This window comes from Pollachius pollachius (genome assembly GCF_949987615.1).
Source record: "Pollachius pollachius genome assembly, chromosome: 11".
NCBI classification, from domain to species: domain Eukaryota; kingdom Metazoa; phylum Chordata; class Actinopteri; order Gadiformes; family Gadidae; genus Pollachius; species Pollachius pollachius.
This window is the reverse complement of record NC_136944.1, coordinates 13,307,885-13,330,066: the sequence shown is the minus strand read 5'-3', so window position 1 is coordinate 13,330,066 and position 22,182 is coordinate 13,307,885. Positions and strand designations below refer to the sequence as shown.

The following is a 22,182-nucleotide window of genomic DNA, read 5'->3' as shown; positions in this document are numbered from 1 at the left end:
TCTCCTGAAGACTCGAGGCTTCAATGAAAACCATAAGCCAACCATCCAAACTCTACATTGCAATAGCTTCCAATTCGCTAATCATCACCGGTTTTCAGAGTCAGAGGCTTCACACATGCCGAGGGACCCACTCCGTGCAGACACGCCGCTTGTTCACCTGCGCCTACGCCCGGCATCACCGGCAGGGGAGACATCCCGGGGAGAGCACCCTGCATGGGAACTGGACCCGCGCCCCCAGCCCCGCCCGAGGAGATGGAGCGGGAGCGTGCCGAGGCGGGAGGGGCGGAGCGACCCGTGGGCGGGGAGGTGGGAGGGGAGACCGAGGAGGGGTACTGCTGTACTGGGGGCTGGTTGTACTGGTGGTACTCCGGTGGAGGGGGTTGCTCTAGCTGCCGCTGCTGCTGCTGCTGCTGCTGCTGCTGCTGGTGTTGTTCGTGGTGGTGGTGGTGGGAGGGTATGGGCATGGCCGGGACGGGGGGCATCATTCCCCCTGCGACCGGCAGCACTGGCACAGCTTTGAGGAGCGTAGCGGGGGCGGGGGGCGGGGCGCGTGGGGAGATTAGTAAAGGCTGTTTCGTTGAGAACAATCTCTTTGGCAAAGGCTAAAGCTTTTCACTTCATGCTTGCAGTAGCTCGACACAAACAACAACCGGCGTCCTACTGTGTTTAATGAGAAAAGCACACGGAATGTAGCGTGGCTGTATTTTCTTGCTCTCTCTCTGTTTATTGTTATTTTAATCTGTCCCGACACGCCCAAGCTTTAGGGAAGCATTTGTGGCAGGTCCAAATCGCTGATGTTCTGCTGATATTATAGATCCCAAATGCATTTTTTGAAGGTTGTTCAAGGATATGCTAACAGAATATAAATATTCATATTCTCAGAATTAAAAGAAGGATAGCTCATATGCAATACAGCCTCCTTATTAGTGAACTGCCTAGAATAATCCTGAGGAGAGTGGAGAAGATTTAGAAAAAAAGATTCAGACAAACAGACAGAAAGAACAAACAAGACACACATGACAAGAGAGAGAAATAGACACAAGTAGAGAGAGGGAGAGTGAGAGAGAGAGAAAGAGAGTGAGAGTGTGTGACATAAAAATACACTAAGAGCGAAAGAGAGACATAGAGAAAGGAGATATGGAAGAGAGGTGATGAAGGACAATAAACACTGCATTCCAGATGTCTGGGAATGTGAGCCGTTCTTCTGGTATGAGGATTGTAAGAGGTCATATGAAGAGGTCAAATTAAGAGGTAATGAAAAGAAAACACTGTTGCAGGAGGAGTAGAGAAACGTCCTAAATGGTCCAACATCGATCAAGATGCTTAAAAGAGCTTCCCCTAGGGCCTAGAAGCTAGGACATTGCACGTCTGAATTGCCTAAAAAGCAATGTTCTTTGGTGGCTTGTACGTGGGGTTTAAGATAAAGTAACTTTGGATATGATTGTGAGTAATGACTTACAGAATGTGGTGGTGTTGCTGCCTTCGTTTATAATCACTTTAATTATACATAGGTTGTCTTTCAAAAAAGAGAGATAGAAAGAACTATGAAAATAGTTAGAAGAAAGAGAGAGAGAGAAAGAGAGAGCGAGAGAGAGAGAGAGAGAGAGAGAGAGAGAGAGAGAGAGAGAGAGAGGGAGAGAGAGAGAGAGAGAGAGAGAGAGAGAGAGAAGGAGAGAGAGACAAAGATGAAAAGAGTTAGAGAGACCTATAGCTGAGGGACCAGTAGGCCCAGGTTACAGTTTATGGCGCAGCATATATAATGGATGAGGGCTCACAGACTCATGTCCAGCTGTTGGCAAACGTTAAACTGTCTGTCTGTCTTTCTGTCTACCTGCCTGCCAGCCCAATCGCCAAAACCCATCCATCTGTCCTTCCGTATGTCTGTTGGTCTGCTTGCCTGTCCATTTGATTGAGCCATCATTGTGTATTTATAGCAAAAGTAAATATGCCAAATGTCAAACAACAAAAACCCTTCAAGCTTGTTTTGAAAAGACTTTGAATGAAAATAATCAAAAGGCCATCTTCAAGTCCAGACAGACTATATGACATAACATTAGTGACAGCTTCTGTTAGGATTTTGACAGCCAATTCAGAAACAACAGAAGACCTTCCCTCTGCCCAGCCTAGCGCCTGCGCCCAAGTATTTAAGACCCACTTCAAACACAATGAATTATGGATGCAGTGGGAAACAGAGAGGGCGAGAAGGACAGACCGAGTTAAACAAAGACACAAGTAGAGGGGAAAGAATGGCAAAGGAACCAACGCAAGAGAAAGGGAGAGAGGGAGAGAGAGAGAGAGAGAGCAAGAAAGATTGAAAGATTTCAATTTCTTTGGAAATATGAATTACATTAAATGCCACAAATGTGTGTGTGTCTGTGGGAGACACACACATGCTAATAAATACGTAATACTGTCATACAAGATTGAGAAATCAACAAGTGCATAATAAACATACACACAACCGACTTAGCCACCCACACACACACAAACACACACACAGCGTGGCTCACCTCCAGGGTGTATTCCCGGGGGATAGGGTCGGCTCCGGGGCACAACTCCTTCGTCTGCTGGGACCCCCACACCTCCCCCTCCCTTCATCCTGGCTGTCAGGCTGGCCGCCCTCTCCATGTCCTGTCACACACACACAGGCTGAGGCGGTCTGGAGAAATATGAATTTCTTCGGCACACAGGTACACTGAGTCAGGTGTATCTAACCATGAGAGAGAGAGGGGGAAGAGGGGAGTTGGGAGGGAGAGAGAGAGAGAGAGAGAGAGAGAGAGAGAGAGAGAGAGGCGAAGACAGAGTGGGGAGAGAGCGAGAGAGAGACAGAGAGAGAGAAACACTGGAATGGGGGGAGAAAGAGAAAGAGAGTGAGGGCATGGTGGCGAGAGCGAGTGATAGAGAGTGGGATTATTCAGAAAAAGAGCGAGATTGGGGGGGCCGAGAGAGAGAGCACAGTAGAAAAAGAGCGAGTAATAAAGAGAGTGGGGTCATTCAGAGAGAGAGAATTGTATAAGTTGGTTCTGACACCCCCACACCTCAGGCTGATGGGAACTAAATACTTCCTGGGTGGTGCGGAGTGAAAAACACACCCACCCACACACACACACACACACACACACACACACACACACACACACACACACACGCACACACACACACACAGCCTATGACGACCACCCACACACATACATACACTCTTTGACAACAACAACACACACACACACACACACATACACACGACCACCCACACAAACACATACACAGGCGCACACATACAGAACACACACATACATCTGTGTTAGTTTACCTCAAGAGCTTTTGATAAACCTGCGTCAGATGGACGGAAAGGGCTGGACGGACAAAAAAAATAAGGCCAACCCGATGGGCAGACGGAGCGATGGACAGAGGGATACAAATGGCTAACGGTTCCTGGGATGGGTGGGTTGCCAGGAAACCTAACAGGTCATGTGTGTATATTAGCTCTATCAACGCTCTATCGCTCTATTCAGAAAGACAGGGTCAGGTGACACGCGACAGTTATCTGAACGCAAAACCCCCCCTGGCCCACAGTAGGAACTATGGTACAAGGATATGAACTCTAATGCTCAAATATATTCTGTGGGGATACAATGATGTGTCTGGTGCAAGAATATGAATTTCAGAGCTAAAATAAGTACCCTGCAAGGCTAGGTATTATGGTGCAACAATATGTAGTTTTAGCTAAAGTACAAGGCAGAGAGAGAGCGAGAGGAATAAAGAGACGGCCAGTTTTGTGGTGTGCGTAGGGTTGTGTTTTGATGAGTTACGTGCCATTAGTGTGGGTTTGTGTTGTCATGTGGAATGTATGTTTCTTGTTTTTTTTGTGTGTCTATATTTGTATGTGTGTGTGTGTGTGTGTGTGTGTGTGTGTGTGAGTGTCTATATATGTGTGTGTCTATGTGTGCGTGTTCATGCCTCTATCTGTCTACTTGTGTTTCTCACCTGGCTGCTGTCTGAAAGCACCGGGTCAAACAGGCTGTCCAGGTAGCGGTCCATGCCTCGGTCCCGCTGGGCCTGCCCCTCACTGAACGCGTCAGACTCCACTGCACAACACAATCACAAACACACACACACACACACACACACACACACACGTGTGGTAACCTTTCTCTATGCCTACATAACATTAGTAAAGCACTTGCGTCTGATACAGGTTGCAAGTAAAGCTGGGAAATAACTATGAAGTAACTTTGAACCTGCTCTATGTTACTTTTCTTCTGCAGATTTGTATTAATTAAAAATATAACAATCCGTCCTGGTGCATTTTATACCCCCCAATCTGAGTTTTTTCCATAGTGATTAGATAGCAGGATTATTAAAGCTATACATGTAGCTACAACTCAAGCCCCTAGAGGCTTCCAATGGGAAAACTTGCATAGTGCAGCTTTAAGCTTTAAATATAATTGAATTAAATTATCCTTTATACCAGTGGTTTTCAAACTGTGAGGCGCGCCTCCCCTGGGGGGCGCCAGAGTTCTTCAGGGGGGGCGCGACGTGAGAAAAAAAATAAACCAGAAAAAGTAACAGAACAAACAGACACAGCGCGACGTCCCTATTCACTCACTCACTATTCCCTATATAGTGTTTATGATATAGTGCACTATATAGGGAACGAACAAACGAGAATTCGGACACTACGCTGAACATTTCTAAACGTATTTTGTGTCAGTAAATGCGCCGGGTATTTGTGTGACGCAAACAGATGCGCCCACATCATGTAAACAAACCGGGCACCCACGAGGAAAGCTGGAGGTTGTATTGATGTTGAATGTTACATTTCCTTGATCAAGTTTTTTTAAATTTATTTTGAATGTTATATTTTCTATGTTAAATCCCAAACAAATTGTTGACATTTCTAAACGAAAGTCGGAGACTACATCATTAAATGTATACGTTTTCGTTATTATTCAGCTTCTTCTTCTCCTCCGGAAAAACACGACGGCATTGCATTGTGGTATACGGGAGTAACATGTAGGGAACATCGTATGTTCACTCAAATTTTGGGTATTTTAAGTCTACTTTATTGTTCGTGAAATTTACCACTGAGAATTCGAACACCACTACAAAATGGCGAGCACCCTATATAGTGCACTATGTCCGTGAAGGGGAACGATTTCGAACACAGCTACGCAAACTCATTGCTCCCACTAAAGTTGAGGTGAGCTAAAAAAGGAGGCTAAACTGGCAGTTTACAGATTAAGATGTTCAAATGTATTTCAAAAACGTTAAGCAAAAACATGCTTAGATAAAGATGCTAAAATGTGTTAAACGTGTTTAAAAACGCACAAAGATTTTTAGAATGTTTGAAAAATATGTTTCAAATGTTTCAAAAATGTTTAAAATGTTTCAAAAAAATACGATCAGAGATGTTTAAAATGTGTAAAATTATCAGAGATGTTTCAAATATGATCAGATGTTTAGAATGTGTAAAACAATTCAAAGATCTTTCAAAACACTGAAAGATTTCAGCTGGGGGGCTCAGCTGAAATTTGTTCTCTGAGGGGGGGCTCAGTCTCTCATACTTTGAAAACCCCTGCTTTATGCCATACCCCTGCCTGCTCGTTGACGACGTGTATCTGAAAGTCACTTTAGGTAAAAACCTCCTCTAAGTAACCTCATAGTATTGGTCATTATTGGATTAGTGTATTAGTGTGTGTGTGTGTGTGTGTGTGTGTGTGTGTGTGTGTGTGTGTGTGTGTGTGTGTGTGTAACAAACCGTGGCTGTGGTATCCGTCTGAGTCTGGCAGACTGTAGGCTGGTCTATTGGTGTTGAGAGGGAAGGAGGAGGGCACCTCCTCATCTGAGTCAAAACCACTGCCAAACAGAGTACTGGGGGAGGAGAGGAGGAGGAGAGAAGATTAGGAGGAGATGAAAGGAGATAGGGAGGAGATGTAGAGAAGAGAGGAGCAGAGTCGATGAAGAGGAGAGAGCCAAGAAGAGGGGGAGAGTAGGAGGAGGAGAGAGGCGAAGAGGAAACGAGAGGAGGAGAGAAGATGAGGAGGGGAGAGGAGAGCAGGAGAGGGGAGGAGAGGAAAAGAGAAGAGGAGTTGAAAGGAGAGAAGCGAGAAAAGAAGAGGAACAGAGAGGAGAAAGAAGCAGAGGAGAAAGGGCAGAGAAGACACAGGCAGGCAAGAGAGGACATGATAAGAGAGAAACAAATACAAAAAAGGTCACACAAGTATCAGTAACTCTTCCTAAAGCCTCCTTGATAACAGCCGTAGAGAGTGTTCCCATCCCTGCTTGTCGGTCATCTGGACTCACAGGCTGGCGTTGGCCCTGACCCTGTTGGGACCCTCGGCGCTGATGATGAAGTAGCTCTTCTGCTTTGGGAATTCAGGGGGAAGCTCCAGGTCTGAGATAAGGTCCAAAACGTAGTCGTGGCCTGCTAACTCCACCCACTGGCCCTGCTCCTTCATCAGGATGGAGTACCCCTTCCCCCACTCGGTCATGCCCCTGCAAGATGACACGGTGTGGCATGATTGTCTGATATGATGGTTTGATGAGGATTTGTAAGACGACACCATAATCAGGAAAAACGTTTTATAACTATAGAACTGTAGGACAAAGTATTTTAATTGTCAAGGATTATTATAGCATAACAGCTCCTCGTTAGTATAGTGGTCAGTATCCCCGCCTGTCACGCGGGAGACCGGGGTTCAATTCCCCGACGGGGAGAAGAGCATTTTTACTCAGGGTGCCCATCAAAATGAATAAACTGTTATTTTAGGCGCAGTAGGGGTCTGTGAGCAAGAAGCGATCTTTGTAATCCATGAGCATTTTTCATAATTTAACCAACAATCAATTCAAGTTATTACGTTGTAATGTGTCAGGATGACCAAGAGGTGGCACTGTGTGGGTTTGAATACTGCTGACATAGATTTTGAGGAAACCTTAACGAATATAGCAATTTCTTGGGTTAATTATTTTATGAATCAGTAAGTTTGCCCGCAATCGGCCAGAGATTCAGCAGGGGATGGCCTTAAATAAGCCTCACGTACACTGTTTAAAGCATTCTTAAACAGCGTATTCCCTCTACATTTTCAAATGGAAGCGTTTGCAAAATTGAAACATTCGACTAGTAACTAAGGCCCCGTCCACACTAACCCGAGTAAAGCTACAAACGTTTTTATTTATTTTTTTATTTTTTTTACAAACCATAATCTTTGGTGCCTCCCCCCCCCCCCCAGGTACTTGGTGCCCTACGCACTCTGCGTACTCTGCGTATAGGGAGTGGCGGGCCTGACCGTACCGGTGGTACACAGAATTCTGTGACCCACCGAAAAGTGGGACCCCAGGGGGCGCTGTTGCACATTTTCTGCAACATGCACGTTTGCATTATAACAAAAACAAAAAACATAAATAAAACATAAGATCTCCCCCCACCGGTGGGTCTTTCTTTTCTTGATACTAACATTAATTCTAAACAGCGTTTTACACAGTAGCCTATAATAGGAAATGTTCAAAGGTAAATTAGCGTAATTTAACAATGACTAGCTTTTTATGGGTAAAGAAGCAACGGTGAAGGACCATACTAAACGCACTATCATTGTATGGGTCTAATTGGTTGGGGGGAGATCTTATGTTTTATTTATGTTTTTGTCATGCCTGTCTACGCTTCAAACTCATGCATATTGCAAAAAATAAGCAACAGCGCCCCCTGGGGTCACACTTTTAATGGATTGAATTTAATAACTTTTCGGTGGGTCACAGAATTCGGTGCAACACCGGCCTTGCGCTGAGTTGTTGAAAATAAGTCGTAAATAAGCCCCTTCAGGTGGAAGCAAGACACCTCCGTTTCGCGTCGGTGTCCGGTTCGCCCTGTCTGGGCTTATTTTCCCGATAATGACCAGCTTTCTATTATCCATTACTTAACGTCAATATTACTCTGTATGTGGAAGGGAAAATAGCTTAATTTGTAATTACAATATTATGCTGCTGTATTTTCAGAGACCCCCACAGATATTTGAGTTTGCTGCTTTCATGGGAGCCAGACCTCTCTCTATGGGAGCTCAGCTCCCAATGGCTCCCACCTAACTTGAACCCTGCCCTTCCGTCCACACTACACTGAAAACGATCGCTGAGGTGGATAAATGTGAAAACGCTGGGTTCGCGTTGTAGTGTGGACAGGGTAGACGGAGGCTATCGGAAACGACGACGTTCGGTTGCTAAGACACTGCCATGACGCTGGCTGCCACAAACTTGCACTCGAGACCGAGAAGCTAATCAAAAAAATGGCAGGTGAAATGCAAACTGTACTTGATGTTAAGTGATGGTAAAAAACCCGAAAAACGGCAGTTCAAACGGTACTTGGAGCGGCGTTTCTGGATAAGATCGGGTCGAAAATGATTAACCAGCTGATCAACTGTAAATATCAGCTGATCGCGCGCCTGTAATCTAAACAGAGAGGCGTGGCGGAGTTGCGTAACCATGACAACTGTTTATCAAAATAATTTCAGTGTGGAACGTGGATGCAAAACATTCCGAAAACGATAGTGTGGACGGAGATTGTTTTCATTGCGGATGTGCGTTTTACAATTTACCCGGGTTAGTGTGGACGGGGCCTAAAAGTGTCACCTAAACAGAAATTCTAAACAGGAGTCACACAGTGACGTTACAGATGGATTCTTTATAAACTACCTGAGTATATCAACTTGGTGATAAGCTGCAGTGCATAAGGCTGTACCTGTGGCGGAGGATGACCCCTGCTAGCTCCTCCCCACTGGTCCACGAGTTCACTGGACAAAGGAAGGACATAGCTACAGAGAGAGAGAGAGAGAGAGGGAGAGAGAGAGAGAGAGAGAGAGAGAGAGAGAGAGAAATCAGCAAAAAACATATGTTACCACAGACCCAGACAGTTATTGAAAATAATTCAAGTGAAGCCAAAATATCTGTCTGTTATGCTAATATGCAAAGTTCATACAAACTTAGCATATTGTTTCAAAACTGTCGGATGACAACTGTGTGTTCTGACACTGTAAAGCTATGCTCCCCTTTTGATCGTAATGAAACAAAGATAAGGAGAGAGGGAGAGAGAAAGAGAGAGAGCTAGGAGATGACATTAGAGTGTGATATAGATTAGGTATTTTCCCTATGCCCTATTAGACACCACAACCAATCATGGCACACACACCCCCCCCCCCCACACACACACACACAATAAATGGTGGTTTAATGAGTGTGTGCCTGGGGGTGACTTACTTGTGGAATAAAATGAAACCAAAGCGAAAACAAACGTTGGCGTGGAAACAAGAGAACCTGTAGAACGTTCCACCACCTGATCCTCGGCTGTTCATCAATAATCAATGATCATACTATCACACACTAAATTACATATATATTACCTGACGCACACACACAGACACACACAGACACCCACACATATACATACACTACTGGCAGAAGTAGTGGGGTAAACTATGGTGGTGAGACGCACCATCAAAGCAGTGCACCTGCAGCACCATGCTGGCCTTCTTCCGATTGGCCGTCCACTCTAGCAAAGATAGTGGATAGGTCCGGGCGGTCTCGGGGTTGGAGCCTGAGCTTAGCAGGGATTTTTGGTTGGCCTGGATGAGGCAGTGTTGTAGCAGGGCCTGGCTTTCGATGGGGGCGTGGTCAGAGACAAATCTGAAGAGAAAGGTTGAGACAATGCAAGATGGCAGCCAGACAGATCTGTGTTACTTAAAGGACAATACTGGTCTTGGTGGTTAAACCATCAAAACTGTCCGATACCATCCAATAACATTAGTGACATATTAGTAGTCAAAACAACGTTGCATATGAAGTCAGCTGAAGATCATCATTGAGCCAGGACGTTATGATTGACCAACAAGATCACTATGGTCCTTTAAGTGATACAATTGTTCTTAGACATTTATTTTTGTATGGTTGTTTTGCTTTCTTTCTTTTTATCTGTAAAGCACTTTGTAGCTCTGTTTAGAAAAGCGCTGTATAAATAAAGATTATTATCATTATTATTAAGTGTTTAGTAATTAAGTAAGTAATTAAGTGTTTTAGATATAATTTAAATCATTAGTTGGTATTGATTATGTACATACTTTAACATATGCTTCTCCATCTTGGGCGAGGGGGCGAAGGCACACAAACAGCCCAGCAGCAGCAGCCAGCCCCTCTCTGCGTTTTCCACGTTCACGTTGCGCCACACCTGATTGGCCAGCTGGGCTAGGATTTCGTCCCGTAACCCGGGCGACGACAGTCCCCTTTGGATGATGTAGCTCCCGAACATGTTCTCCTGGGCGCCGTTCAGGTGCGGGTCACCCATGAACCTCAGAACCTTAAGGCAACATGTAGAAGCGATAAAGAGTAAGAGCGTTAGAGTGTTGAATCGTTACAACGTAAGAGTGCTAGAACGTTGGAGCGTTAGAGTGTTAGAATGTTATGGCACCAGAGCTTTAGAACGTTAAGGCGTTAGTGTTAGAGCGTTTGAATATTAGAGCTTAGGAGTGTTATAATTTTATAACGTTAGAGTGTTAGAACGTAAGAACATTAGAGCGTTAGAACCTTAGAAATTAGAGCGTTAGAGCGATAGAACGTTAGCGCATTAGAAGTTAGAAGGTAGGCGTGTTAGAGGGTTGGAACGTTATAGATTTAGAACGTTCAAAGTTAGATACTAAGAAGGTTAGAAGGTTAAAAGCTCAGAAGGTCAGACAGTAAGATGTGAGATGGTTAGAAGAAAAGAAGGTTAGAACCTTTAAAGGTAGAAGTTAGAACGTTTGAAGGTTAGTTGGTAAAAAAATGTAGAATGGTTAAAAAGTTAAATGGTCAAAAGGTTATATGGTTAGATGGTTAGAAGTTTAGAGGGTTAAAAGGTTAGAGGGTTAAAAGTTTAGATGGTTAGATGGTTAGTAGGTTAGAGGGTAAAATGGTTATAGGGTTAAAAGGTTATAAGTTTAGATGGTCAAAAGGTTAGAGCAGTGGTTTTCATACTGTGAGGCGCGCCTCCCCTGGGGGGCGCCAGAGTTCTTCAGGGGGGGCGCGACGTGAGAAAAAAATAAACCAGAAAAAGTAACAGAAAAAACACACGAAATCGTTCCCTATTCACTCACTCACTATTTCCTTTATAGTGTTTATGATATAGTGCACTATATAGGGAACGAACAAACGAGAATTCGAACACTACGCTGAACATTTCTAAACATCTTTTGCGTCAGTAAATGCACCGGGTATTTGTGTGACGCAGACAGATGCGCCCACATCATGTTAACAAACCGGGCACCCACGAGGAAAGCTGGAGGTTGTATTGATGTTGAATGTTACATTTCCTTGATCAAGTTTTTTTTATTAATTTTGAATGTTATATTTTCTATGTTAAATCCCAAACAAATTGTTGACATTTCTAAACGAAAGCCGGAGACGCCATCATTAAATGTATACGTTTTCGTTATTATTCAGCTTATTCTTCTCCGGAAAAACACGACCGCATTGCATTGGGGTATACGGGAGTAACACGTAGGGAACATCGTATGTTTACTCTAATTTTGGGTATTTTAAGTCTACTTTATAGTGCGTGAAATTTACCACTGAGAATTCGAACACCACTACAAAATTGCGAGCACCCTATATAGTGCACTATGTCCGTGATGGGGAACGATTTCGAACACAGCTTCGCAAACTCATTGCTCCCACTAAAGTTGAGGTGAGCTAAAAAAGGAGGCTAAACTGGCAGTTTACAGATTAAGATGTTCAAATGTATTTCAAAAACGTTAAGCAAAAACGTGCTTAGATGATGATGTTAAAATGTGTTAAATGTGTTTAAAAACGCACAAAGATGATTGAATGTTTCAAAAATATGTTTCAAATGTTTCAAAAATATGTTTCAAATGTTTCAAAAATGTTTAAAATGTTTCAAAAAAATATGATCAGAGATGTTTAAAATCTGTAAAATATGATCAGAGATTTTTAAAATATGATCAGATGTTTAAAATGTGTAAAATAATTAAAAGATCTTTCAAAACACAGGGATTTAGAACTTTTTTTTGGGGGGGGGCTCAGTTGAAATTTGTTCTCTGCTCACTCTCTCATACTTTAAAAACCCCTGGGTTAGAGGGTAAAGGTTAGATGTCAAACGGTAGAACCATTGTAACCAATGACGAGAACATGATGCATGAAAACAAACATTAACCAGAAATGGCAGAGTACAGTCTTACCAAGGTGAAGAGTTCCAGTGCGGCCTCTTTAAGGTCCTCATCCACGCGGGTCAGAGAGGCCTCCAAAGGGTCCGTGAGCATCCCAAACTTGGGCTCCTATACAAAAAACAGGAGGGGGGCCAAAACAAAGGGTTATAAAGAAATTATTCTCATTTAGTTCTAATTGGGTTGAAATGCACTCTATCAACTGTGGTCTGGGACATCATGGAGGGGCACTGATTTGAGCCAATAAGAAAGAAGAGGAGACTGGAGGCCCCACCCTGAAGTAAGCCTGGACGTAGCGGTAGAAGGGGTAGTTGTTGATGTCCAGGGGCAGCGTCAGCTGAGTGTCCTCTCGGATGTGGGGAGCTTGGAGCAGAGCCAGGCAGTCTGAATGTAACTCCCTGCCAACTGGAGGGAGGGAGGGGAGGGGGGAGAGAGGGACAGGGGAGTTGGGGAGGGAGGGAATGTGGAAGAAGAGAGAGGATGAAAGAGAGAGGAGTGAGAGGCCCGAGAGACGGACGGAGACAGACAGGCAGATTGACTGACAGCCAGAACAGACGGACGTCTCTACCTGCTACAGTATGAAGCAGGGCTGCTAGATCAGCAGAGATCACCAGGTGTGTGACGTTGACAACTTCTCTCCTATACAGCACCTGGAGGACAAAGACACAGGTCTCCCCATTCATGGCCACACCAGGCAAGGTGATTGATTAAACGCACTGAGCCAGTCATATAAAACAAACGGGTGGTCCGCCTCCTACCTTGTCTCTTTCCCTCCTCTCCGCATCTCTCTTCCTGCGTGACCCCAGCCTTATCTGCACACACACACTTTGCAGCTCATTACATCATAATCAAACTACTATCTACATACACACTCTATCTACATGCAATAATCTTAAATAATACTAGGTCATTTATCATTCAGTGTGGGTTTCAGTCATTTGAAGGGGGAAACATTACTCTCAGCTATGTTCTAACATCAGAGAGTTCTGCTTCGTATGAGTGTCATCATGGTCCGCAACATCAACTCCAATGGTCCAAAAGTTGGACGTATTTTTGCCGAATCGAACCAATGAAGTACTCAAAACACATCAATCGTCCAACTCCGCAGTGCTCTCATATGTAAGACAATAGTGATGGTTTGTGACAAGAAAACCTATGCTATGGAATAAGGATATCAAAGTGGAGGATGGAGGGGTTAGCTAAGTTCAGGTGTTCTAGTTACCCTGATGAATCTCTTGCGGTTGACGTACAGACGGACGACAGTTCGGAATCGAACAAGAGCAGCTCTCCTCTTCACGTAGCGCTTTCTGGAAGACATTGCAAGCCCCATGGAGAAAGATACATAGAATATTACAGCGAGAGAGAGAGATGGAATCAACATTGTGGGATATATAAGCCTTGTTTTGAACGAAATAAAAAACAAAAAAATGTTTCTAAAATAAACATGGGAATGAAAAATTTAATAAAAATGTTTATAAAAAAAACATGGGAAAAAAAAGACAGTGCTCAAAGCATGCAATTTGTGATGGTAATTCACAAAATAGTGAAACACACACACTGCACAGATAAACAAGAAAAGCTAAGCGTCAATTCCAATTTAATCATCCAATCAGCCACCTGTAACATAACAAATTGCAAAAACAACATTTACTTATTTCAAACTAAAAGTCCCCCAGTCCATCACAGATACGATGTGTGTTGTGAGCCAAACTGATGGGAAACCAAAAGTGAAGTCAGAGGTTCTCCCAGGCCTCTTCAGCGACCCTACCTGGTGATGTTTCCGCGGCACTGGGCCTGGAAGCCGATGATCCTCATTCTGAACTGCACGAAGCGGCGTCGGGCGAAGAACATGCGAGCGGTGCGCTGCAGCGTGAGTGCGGCCAGTTGACGTGCGCGCTCCAGCTTGCACTCCAGTAGCTGGTAGATGTCCTCCTTCAGAAACAGCTGCAGGGAGCGTGGTCGAATAACACAGGAGAATTACCATACCTCAACGCTGAACACTCACACAAAGCAGAACGAACCCGGAGAATAATATACCGAATACATATTAAGGATGCGACAGCATTAACATGATGTATTATATACACAAGGGGTCTGTGTGTTTGTGGGTGTGCGTGTTCGCCTGAGGTTGTTTGCATACAGGTGTGTGTCACCGTGTGCGTGTTAGAGCGGAGGTAATCAATATATGGCTTGGATATAAGACGTCCCTAAAAAAGATCTGACCTATACCGATGAGAAGCTATACCGCTCTCTTAGTTTTGCCAGACGACTAGTGCATATGTCCCACTATTGCCCCCCTACTCTAATGCATGGGTACCCACCTTAGTGACTCCGACGTGGAAGCATCCTGCCGTGAGGGGACACAGCTGACTGAGCATGATCACACAGCTCTCGCCACTTGTGGGTGGAGGATCCTTCAATGCCACCAGGGACTTATACCTGGAGAGGTCAGAGGTCAGAGACATGGTGCACTGAACACATGCATGCATGCAGAGCAGCAATACACACATGGGAAGAAGGAGAGGTGTGTGTGTGTGTGTGTATGTGTGTGTACCTGAACAGGAAGATAGCAAAGGGCAATCTAACAGGGTATCCCTCCTTGCGGATCCGGATGGTCTCCAGTACTCCTGAGTATCGCAGTTGAGTGCTCACCAGCTCGGTCTCAAACACACCGGGCTCCTGCACACACACACACACACACACACACACACACACACACACACACACACACACACACACACACACACACACACACACACACACACACACACACACACACACACACACACACACACACACACACACCATACATGCACGCACAGACACAAGCACAGACACACATAGACACACTTACATTAAACATGTAGTAGTCACTAAATGTCACTGCTGGAGGCCAGGATGGTTTAGGGAGGGTTACTCATATCCGAAAGGTACTGGGTCTGATCCCCCATGTCACCTGCTATATGAAGTGAAGGCATCATTGAGTAGCATGCCTGATCCCTACCATGTCCATAAAGTATTACATTACACAAAAATAATAAATACCTTCAAGTTGTTTGGCTTGATGCAGCGCACAAATAACGGGTCACACCTGCCAAGATAAAAAGAAATATTACATCTATATCTATATATTTATATGGAAAGACAAAATATCTGAACATTAGGGTCGGCTTCGCTCAGGAGGTAGAGCAGTTGTCTTGTAACCGAAAGGTTCGATCCCCAGCTCCTCCTAGGTGAGTGTTGATGTGTCCCTGAGCAAGACACTTAACCCTAATTGCTCCTGACGAGCTGGTTGTCGCCTTGCATGGTTGACTCTGCCGTCGGTGTGTCAATGTGTGTATTAACCGATTTAAGTCGCTTTGGATAAAAGCGTCTGCTAAATGCCCTAATTGTAATTATCTTGTTTTAGACTTTTTAGACTCCTGTTGCTAACTGTCCATGTAAGGCTCCTGGATTATCTTCCCCCCCATTTACCTACATGACTTTATCTTCTACCTCCTCACCTGTCTTCTACATCTCTGGTTCCTTCACCCCCACCTCCTCCTCAGCTCTCCACCTTTTCAAACTCTCCAGATCCCTACTTCTCCTTCTCCACCCTCTCCTTCTCCTCATCCTCCTGCACATCCTCCGCCTCAACTTTCCGTCCCCTCCTCTTCCTCCTCCCAATTCTCTTCCTCTCTCTCCTCCTCACCTCTCCATCTTCTCCACGAGCTCCAGGAGGGACGTCTGGAACTTATGGCTGACAGTGGAGGCCTGGTACCTCCGGGTCACCGTGCTGCTCTTCCTGCCCTGGCCTCCCCTCTGTTCCGCCGCCACCTCCGAGTGGCGCCGGAAGAGGCCGGACACCATCTGGACACACGACGACAGGAAAACCAACACATTTACATTGAATCATTTGGCAGGTGCTTCTACTCAAAGTGACTTGCAAGTGACTTGAGATGCATATCATTGTAGAGCATGTAGGGGCTGGGGCATCTGGCTCAAGGATACCTACATATTTGACATTGGGGATCCAAACCAGTACCTTTTGGATGGTAGTCAAACACTAGCCACTAAACTTCGCTGTCACAATGGTTACTAATACTTGTGGTCGGGCTGCTGCTGTCTGAGCATATTTGGACATTGTACTTTGTACATTGTACATTGTACTGTATACCAGTGGTTCTTAAACTATTGAGCACAGCAGGGGAGCAAGTTGATTACGGTAATAAAAAAAAAAAAATATATATATATATATATATATACACAGTATATTGTCACGATCCTACTGTTTGGTAATGTTAAGCTGGTGGGTAACTGGTTGTCATGGTAACTGTGGGAATGGCTCACTGCAGGTGAGCCTTGATAAGGGTCACCTGACGGATCCAAGGTGGTGGACAGAAGCAAAATGGTGTATGACATGGTGCCCAGACTTGGTTACACTCAGAAACCAAACTAAGACTATGTAAAGCCTATTCACCCTCATACAAGGACAGTACCAGAATTAAGGATTCCTATGGGGAACGTGACCGCCCCTTTGTCGTGTATGTTTGTCAAGAGTTTGTCTATGTTACATGTGAAACAATAACTGATCGGGACAGGCTACCGTTTACCCTAACGCTTGGGCAATGCCTCAACAAGAGAGAGAAGGACCAGAGCTCGCCAGGAAACCAGAGCTCGGGTGGCCAGAAGCTAGTTGCCTGCCAGCTGTGGTTTGTTACCACTTATGTGTCTCGACTCCTGCCTAGACAGAGAGCCGTTTTGAATATACCAGTGGAGTCGTGACAATATGTACCATCATATACCTATTACAGTTGATGATCAAGAATTCAAGGATTGAAGACTAAAATAACCTGTTTTGGACCGATGACCTACATTTATGTTTCCAGTTGCCTCCTACCTTGTTCTTGCTCTGAATGAAAATGTCCAGGACATCTTGACGGACCTGGTCGTAGTTCTTGTCCAGGAACTTGTGCACCTATTGGAGACCAGCATCATAAATCCTGATTTGAATAAACATCTCCTGGCTAAGTCGCTACAAGAGACAGTTCTTGTTTCTGCTGGGTTGATCCGTGGCCAGTGGCCATTACTGTTTAATTATATACTGATCTTACTTTGATATAAAGACATAGATTTCAACAGCTCCATAACATTAGTTTGAAACAACATACTATTATCGACGATTTCCTACCACACGCTACATACTGTTAGGGTTAGGGTTAGGGTTAGGGATCAAAAATCTCCAAATAACAAACATTACATTCATCTGCCTTTTATCCATGAGGATTCACATGATTAATATATGCATGATGTGCGCAACTTTGTTGCATATGTTCTGTCTGTCCTTTCCTTTCCGCCAGTTGTAGGAATGTGCATGAAGTGAAAAGTAAAGAACATCTTAAATTGAAACAATTTAAGATTTCACAGCGATTAGCCAATCATTTAGAGGTTTGGTTTATCTCATTGGCTAAGCAATTAATGGACATTGGATGAGGAGCTGTGTACCTGATAGGTGACGCGGCCAGCAAAGTGCTTGATTGTAAACTCAGGGTGGGGCATCTTTGGCTTGAGATACTGTGGGTCGTTGCCATGGTGATAATGACACTTCTGAAGAAAGGTGTGGTCTGTAGCCTGAGACGACAACACAGATCACATCGGGTTAACGGCAACTGAGCTTCAAATGACATAGAACAGGCCTGATAATAAATATAAGTAATGCATTGCATTAGTGCAGCACTTTTTTAGGTACACAAAGATAACTTTAATTGTTAAAAGTCAAAATGGTATCATTACAAGAATAAAAAAAGACACAACACACAATCGCACAAGTAACATTAAAACATAGATAAAGCATACAAATAAAACACTTATAATACAAAACAAATTAGTAAAGTAAATTAATCCAATAAAAAGTAAGCATTGTGTATTTTGGTATGATGACCCTTCCCACCTGAGGGAAGCAGCTCTGGTCGTCCAGGATCCGAAGTATCCCATGAGGCTTTGCGGCGATGAGGTCGATGCAGGGCTGGTTGTCGCTGAACTGGATGTCCTGCCAGGGGACCTGCTCCCTGCTGTACTCCTCCTACAGGTACATGATATAGCGGGTCACATTGTGGGATATTTACATCTTCCTGGTTGAGGCTAAAGCGACACAGGTGAGCTGTAACGGAAAACCCAACCCCCTGTTTGAGCTAGTCCCCGCCCACTATCCACAAATAAAAAATGCCTACTCAGGGAATTTTGGAAGACTCTTCTTTTCCAGTTAGGTGCAGAGCTACATTGCTTTGTTCAGCCTATCGCTGTGTCTACTTGCTACAATAGGTTTCGGGGGGTGAAGCCAGAACGTTTGAAGTGCGCTAACCCAAAACTTCCAGTAACAAGGAACACATGCAATAGCCCGTGTATAACCTACAGAGGGCAATTGAGTCCATATTTACAGTTGGTCCTATGTTTTAAGACTTTGGGATATTTGATCCAGGATCCATCCATAGCAGCACTATGTAACCCCACTACATCACTATTTATCTAAAATAAGTTATTTTGGTGGTTGGATTTTCTTATTTATTTCTTATCATTTGATCTATATTTAGAATAAATGATTGAACCCCTGACCATGGCAGTGTTAATGCCTTGCGGTTATCATAGTTAAACATATATAAATATGTTTATTTTTATTCTAAATTGTGTTTTTCGATCCATTGGCCTTGAGCCTTGACTCAAGTACAAATGTGTGTGTGTGTGTGTGTGTGTGTGTGTGTGTGTGTTTGTTACAGGTGTGATTTCCGCTCACCTGTTCCTCCCTGAACACAATCCTGTTGAAGAAGAACTGAAGGTACTCGTTTGCATAATTGATGCAAAGCTGCTCAAAGCTGTTGAAGGCCAGATCCTACACACAAACACACACACACACACACACACACACACACACACACACACACACACACACACATCCACACACACAAAGCAGGGAAACAAAAATAAGAAACAATAGGTATAAAAAGCTGGACGTCTGGTACCGCCATCGCTAAGAGCAAGCAAAGGTCGATCAGCGAAGTCACAACTTTTCTCTGTTTTGGGACCTCAGTGGTGGAACGAGCTCCCTACCGATGTCAGGATCGCAGAGTCGCTCACCAGCTTCCGCAAAAGACTCAAAACTCACCTGTTCAGGGTTCACCTCGACTCTGCATGGAAACCAATGCACAGCCACCATTGAATGTTGTACGTCCTGGCACTTGCACATTGCACTTATTCAAGGTACTTTATTGTGTAGCATCTACAGTAGCTGCTATCGTTGCTTTACATGGGGAATGGGTTAGCCTAGCGATTGTAATACTTGCACTTGGTTCTATGAACATCTTTACTGTACCGACAGCGTTATATTGTTTCACTTCTTATGACAAATGTACTTATTGTAACAAATGCACTTATTGTAAGTCGCTTTGGATAAAAGCGTCTGCTAAATGCCCTAAATGTAAATGTAAATGTAAAAGTATAAGTACGTTCATTTTAGAAATACAGGGAGAGAAATATAGGGAGATGGATAGGGTATTGAACAAAGAACCTTCTGGAAAGGAGCAAACAACCTACCCACTACAACCCATTGTTACCAACCTCAATATCCCCGAACCGAAACAAAAAGAGTCAAAAAAAAAAGTCACAACCCTCTACGGTACAATCGGTAGAAATTGGAGTCAGAATGTGGTGTTCATTGGTCCACCTCGAAGCCGTAGATGTCCAGGATGGAGATGGAGAGGGAGTGTTGGCGGGGGTACACCTGGGCGTTGATTTTCTCGGTCAGCCAATGGAAGAGCAGTGAGTACAGTATCTTGGCAACAGCATCTCTGGGTGAGGAAGGAGGACGGGATGCAGTGGACAGGAGAAAAAGACAGAGAAAGAATAAGAGAGAGACAGAGAGAGATTCTCGTTTGGATGGTTTGCTTTTGTATGAGTTCATGAGATAGAAAAGACCGAGTTACCGTTCAAAGAAGGCAAATAATATTCACCTATTTTCATGCTTCCAGTCATAATTCTTGATCTTATAACTTAATGTAAAAATGGTATAATCGGGAACCAAACTTCTCTCAACTGATTCAACCAACACAGTGGTTTAGATGCAATGCATGCTGGGTAGTGTAGTGGGGTCTCACCTGGCATCAACAGCGCTCTCCACACTCAGAGGAGTATATATCTTTTCTCTCATTGTCTCCTGTGTGAAGAAGATATATAAATACAAATATTAGAGAAAATCAAAGGAACAATGTAAAAACTACTGCATGATTTCTCCTTAGTCCCCCTCTTTGCAGAACTTTCTGAATCACATTTTACTCTCTCTCTCTCATCTTTTCTCACTCTTTTTTTCCTCTTATTTATTAGTTATTCTCTTGTTTACCTTCGCTTAAAGGGCTGAAAAAACGCTTACATACAACACAACATCCAGTTTCGTCCTGTAATATGAGTATGATTTATTATTAACCGCTATGATTGTTGGATCATGGCCATTACATCACCAGAGAGAAAACAAAAATCACACATTAGGTTGTGTAAAACACCACAAATCAGGGAGGAGGTGGGGCTCTGATTAGATGTTGTGTTTCGGATCATGATTGAATAAGTGAATGATGAATGAATACATGAGCTATGATACTGAACAGATGAGTGTCATACTTGTGTTCGAGTCATCGGATACGTTAAAACTTGGATTGAGATTTTACTGACACGGTGAAACACAAGTAGCATGAAGTTTGAGGGTAGGTCCGATGGTATTACATCCTCGCTAAAACATGTCAATACAAGAAAGGCTGTGTCATAGCTCTTTGGGAAGGGCCTGGAAGGCAGGACTGTTTTTCACTTATTAGTGGTATTAGGCTTGGATCTGAGGTTGTGGTGAATTGATTTCAGGAGAACGAGCCAGCAACATTGACAACAGTGGGCACTAACCAGACACACAAACCAATGGGTAGATCCGGAGAACGCTACGTCTACGTCCCTCTCTCTCTGCCTGTCTCTCTCTCTCTGCCTGTCTCTCTCTATCTCTCTCTCTCTCTGTCACTCTCTATGTCTCGCTCTCGGACTCTAGGGAAGGGTAGTGTAAGGTAGGGTAGGGTGTGGTAGATTACGTTGGGATAGGTTAGGACATGGTAGATAAGGTTAGGGTAGGCTAGGGTAAGCTATGGTAGGCTAGGGTATGTTGGGGTACAGTAGGTTAGGTTAGGGAAGTGTCGATAAGGCTAGGGTAGGTTATGGTAGGCTAGGATATAGTAGGGTAAGGTAGAGTAGTGTACTGACGGTGACTTTAAATGTGATGGATTTCTGGAGTCCTTCCGGTGACACCTGCAGCAGCTCTGCCACAACTCTGATCTCCTGAGCGCTCACCACTGACGCCACCTCCTGACCATCTGTCTGTAGTGCAGCCAAAAGATCAGAATATTAGTGTCTAAGGATGTATGCAGCCACAAAGCGATGTAGTATCTGTCAGCAGTGGAATGACCAATGCATTTTTCATGTGACTGCATCTCGAGAAGCAAGGGTTGGAGGGATAGAGAGATTAAAGGGATGTCTGTTTATTTAAGTACCTCAAAAGCTTTGGTGGACCACAGTATAGTACAGTAGTATACAGTATAGTACAGAAGGTGTAATTTCAATGTTCCCCAGCCAATCAGCCTCTTTTTGTTATTTGGTTTAGACTTTTTATCTAATGGCAATTCATAAAAGAAAATCTTATTTCACATGTTTCTGTAAAAATAAGACAGACATTTGGGAGCCAACCAAGTACCTCGTATCTCTGGAAGAAGACGTTTCCCAGGTGCAGGATGCAGGAGAGGAGCCTGAAGATTGTGTCCTTGTCTTCCGGTGTGAAGTGGAGGATCTCCATGGCAGCCATCAGACGCAGGAAGTCCTCCGCCTCGTTCTTTCCGGTTATCCCACAATCCCCTCCCTGGGTATATAGGGGCAGAGAGAGGAGAGAGAGGAGAGAGAGGACAGAAAGGAGAGATAGAGGAGAGAGAGTGTGTGG

The 22,182-nt window shown here is 44.1% G+C and overlaps 1 protein-coding gene across 1 annotated transcript in view; it reads right to left on the bottom strand.

Annotated features, from left to right (window-relative positions):
• myo15aa (myosin XVAa) overlaps window positions 1-22,182 on the bottom strand; it is a gene marked incomplete at its 3' end in the record, with an annotated part of 44,009 nt that overhangs the window by 13,538 nt on the left and 8,289 nt on the right. The window contains exons 10-34 of the mRNA XM_079747109.1: window positions 21,943-22,104; window positions 21,456-21,569; window positions 20,318-20,376; window positions 19,888-20,011; window positions 18,961-19,056; window positions 18,121-18,252; window positions 17,676-17,801; window positions 17,071-17,148; window positions 15,883-16,040; window positions 15,237-15,282; window positions 14,746-14,870; window positions 14,513-14,630; window positions 13,960-14,135; window positions 13,414-13,498; window positions 12,760-12,841; window positions 12,466-12,596; window positions 12,207-12,302; window positions 10,098-10,333; window positions 9,476-9,666; window positions 8,726-8,798; window positions 6,304-6,495; window positions 5,759-5,871; window positions 3,985-4,085; window positions 2,511-2,631; window positions 158-514 (exon numbers count right to left, since the gene is read on the bottom strand). Coding sequence (XP_079603235.1) covers window positions 158-514; window positions 2,511-2,631; window positions 3,985-4,085; window positions 5,759-5,871; window positions 6,304-6,495; window positions 8,726-8,798; window positions 9,476-9,666; window positions 10,098-10,333; window positions 12,207-12,302; window positions 12,466-12,596; window positions 12,760-12,841; window positions 13,414-13,498; window positions 13,960-14,135; window positions 14,513-14,630; window positions 14,746-14,870; window positions 15,237-15,282; window positions 15,883-16,040; window positions 17,071-17,148; window positions 17,676-17,801; window positions 18,121-18,252; window positions 18,961-19,056; window positions 19,888-20,011; window positions 20,318-20,376; window positions 21,456-21,569; window positions 21,943-22,104 — 3,292 coding nt within the window. The remainder of the gene's footprint in view (window positions 1-157; window positions 515-2,510; window positions 2,632-3,984; window positions 4,086-5,758; window positions 5,872-6,303; window positions 6,496-8,725; window positions 8,799-9,475; window positions 9,667-10,097; window positions 10,334-12,206; window positions 12,303-12,465; window positions 12,597-12,759; window positions 12,842-13,413; window positions 13,499-13,959; window positions 14,136-14,512; window positions 14,631-14,745; window positions 14,871-15,236; window positions 15,283-15,882; window positions 16,041-17,070; window positions 17,149-17,675; window positions 17,802-18,120; window positions 18,253-18,960; window positions 19,057-19,887; window positions 20,012-20,317; window positions 20,377-21,455; window positions 21,570-21,942; window positions 22,105-22,182) is intronic.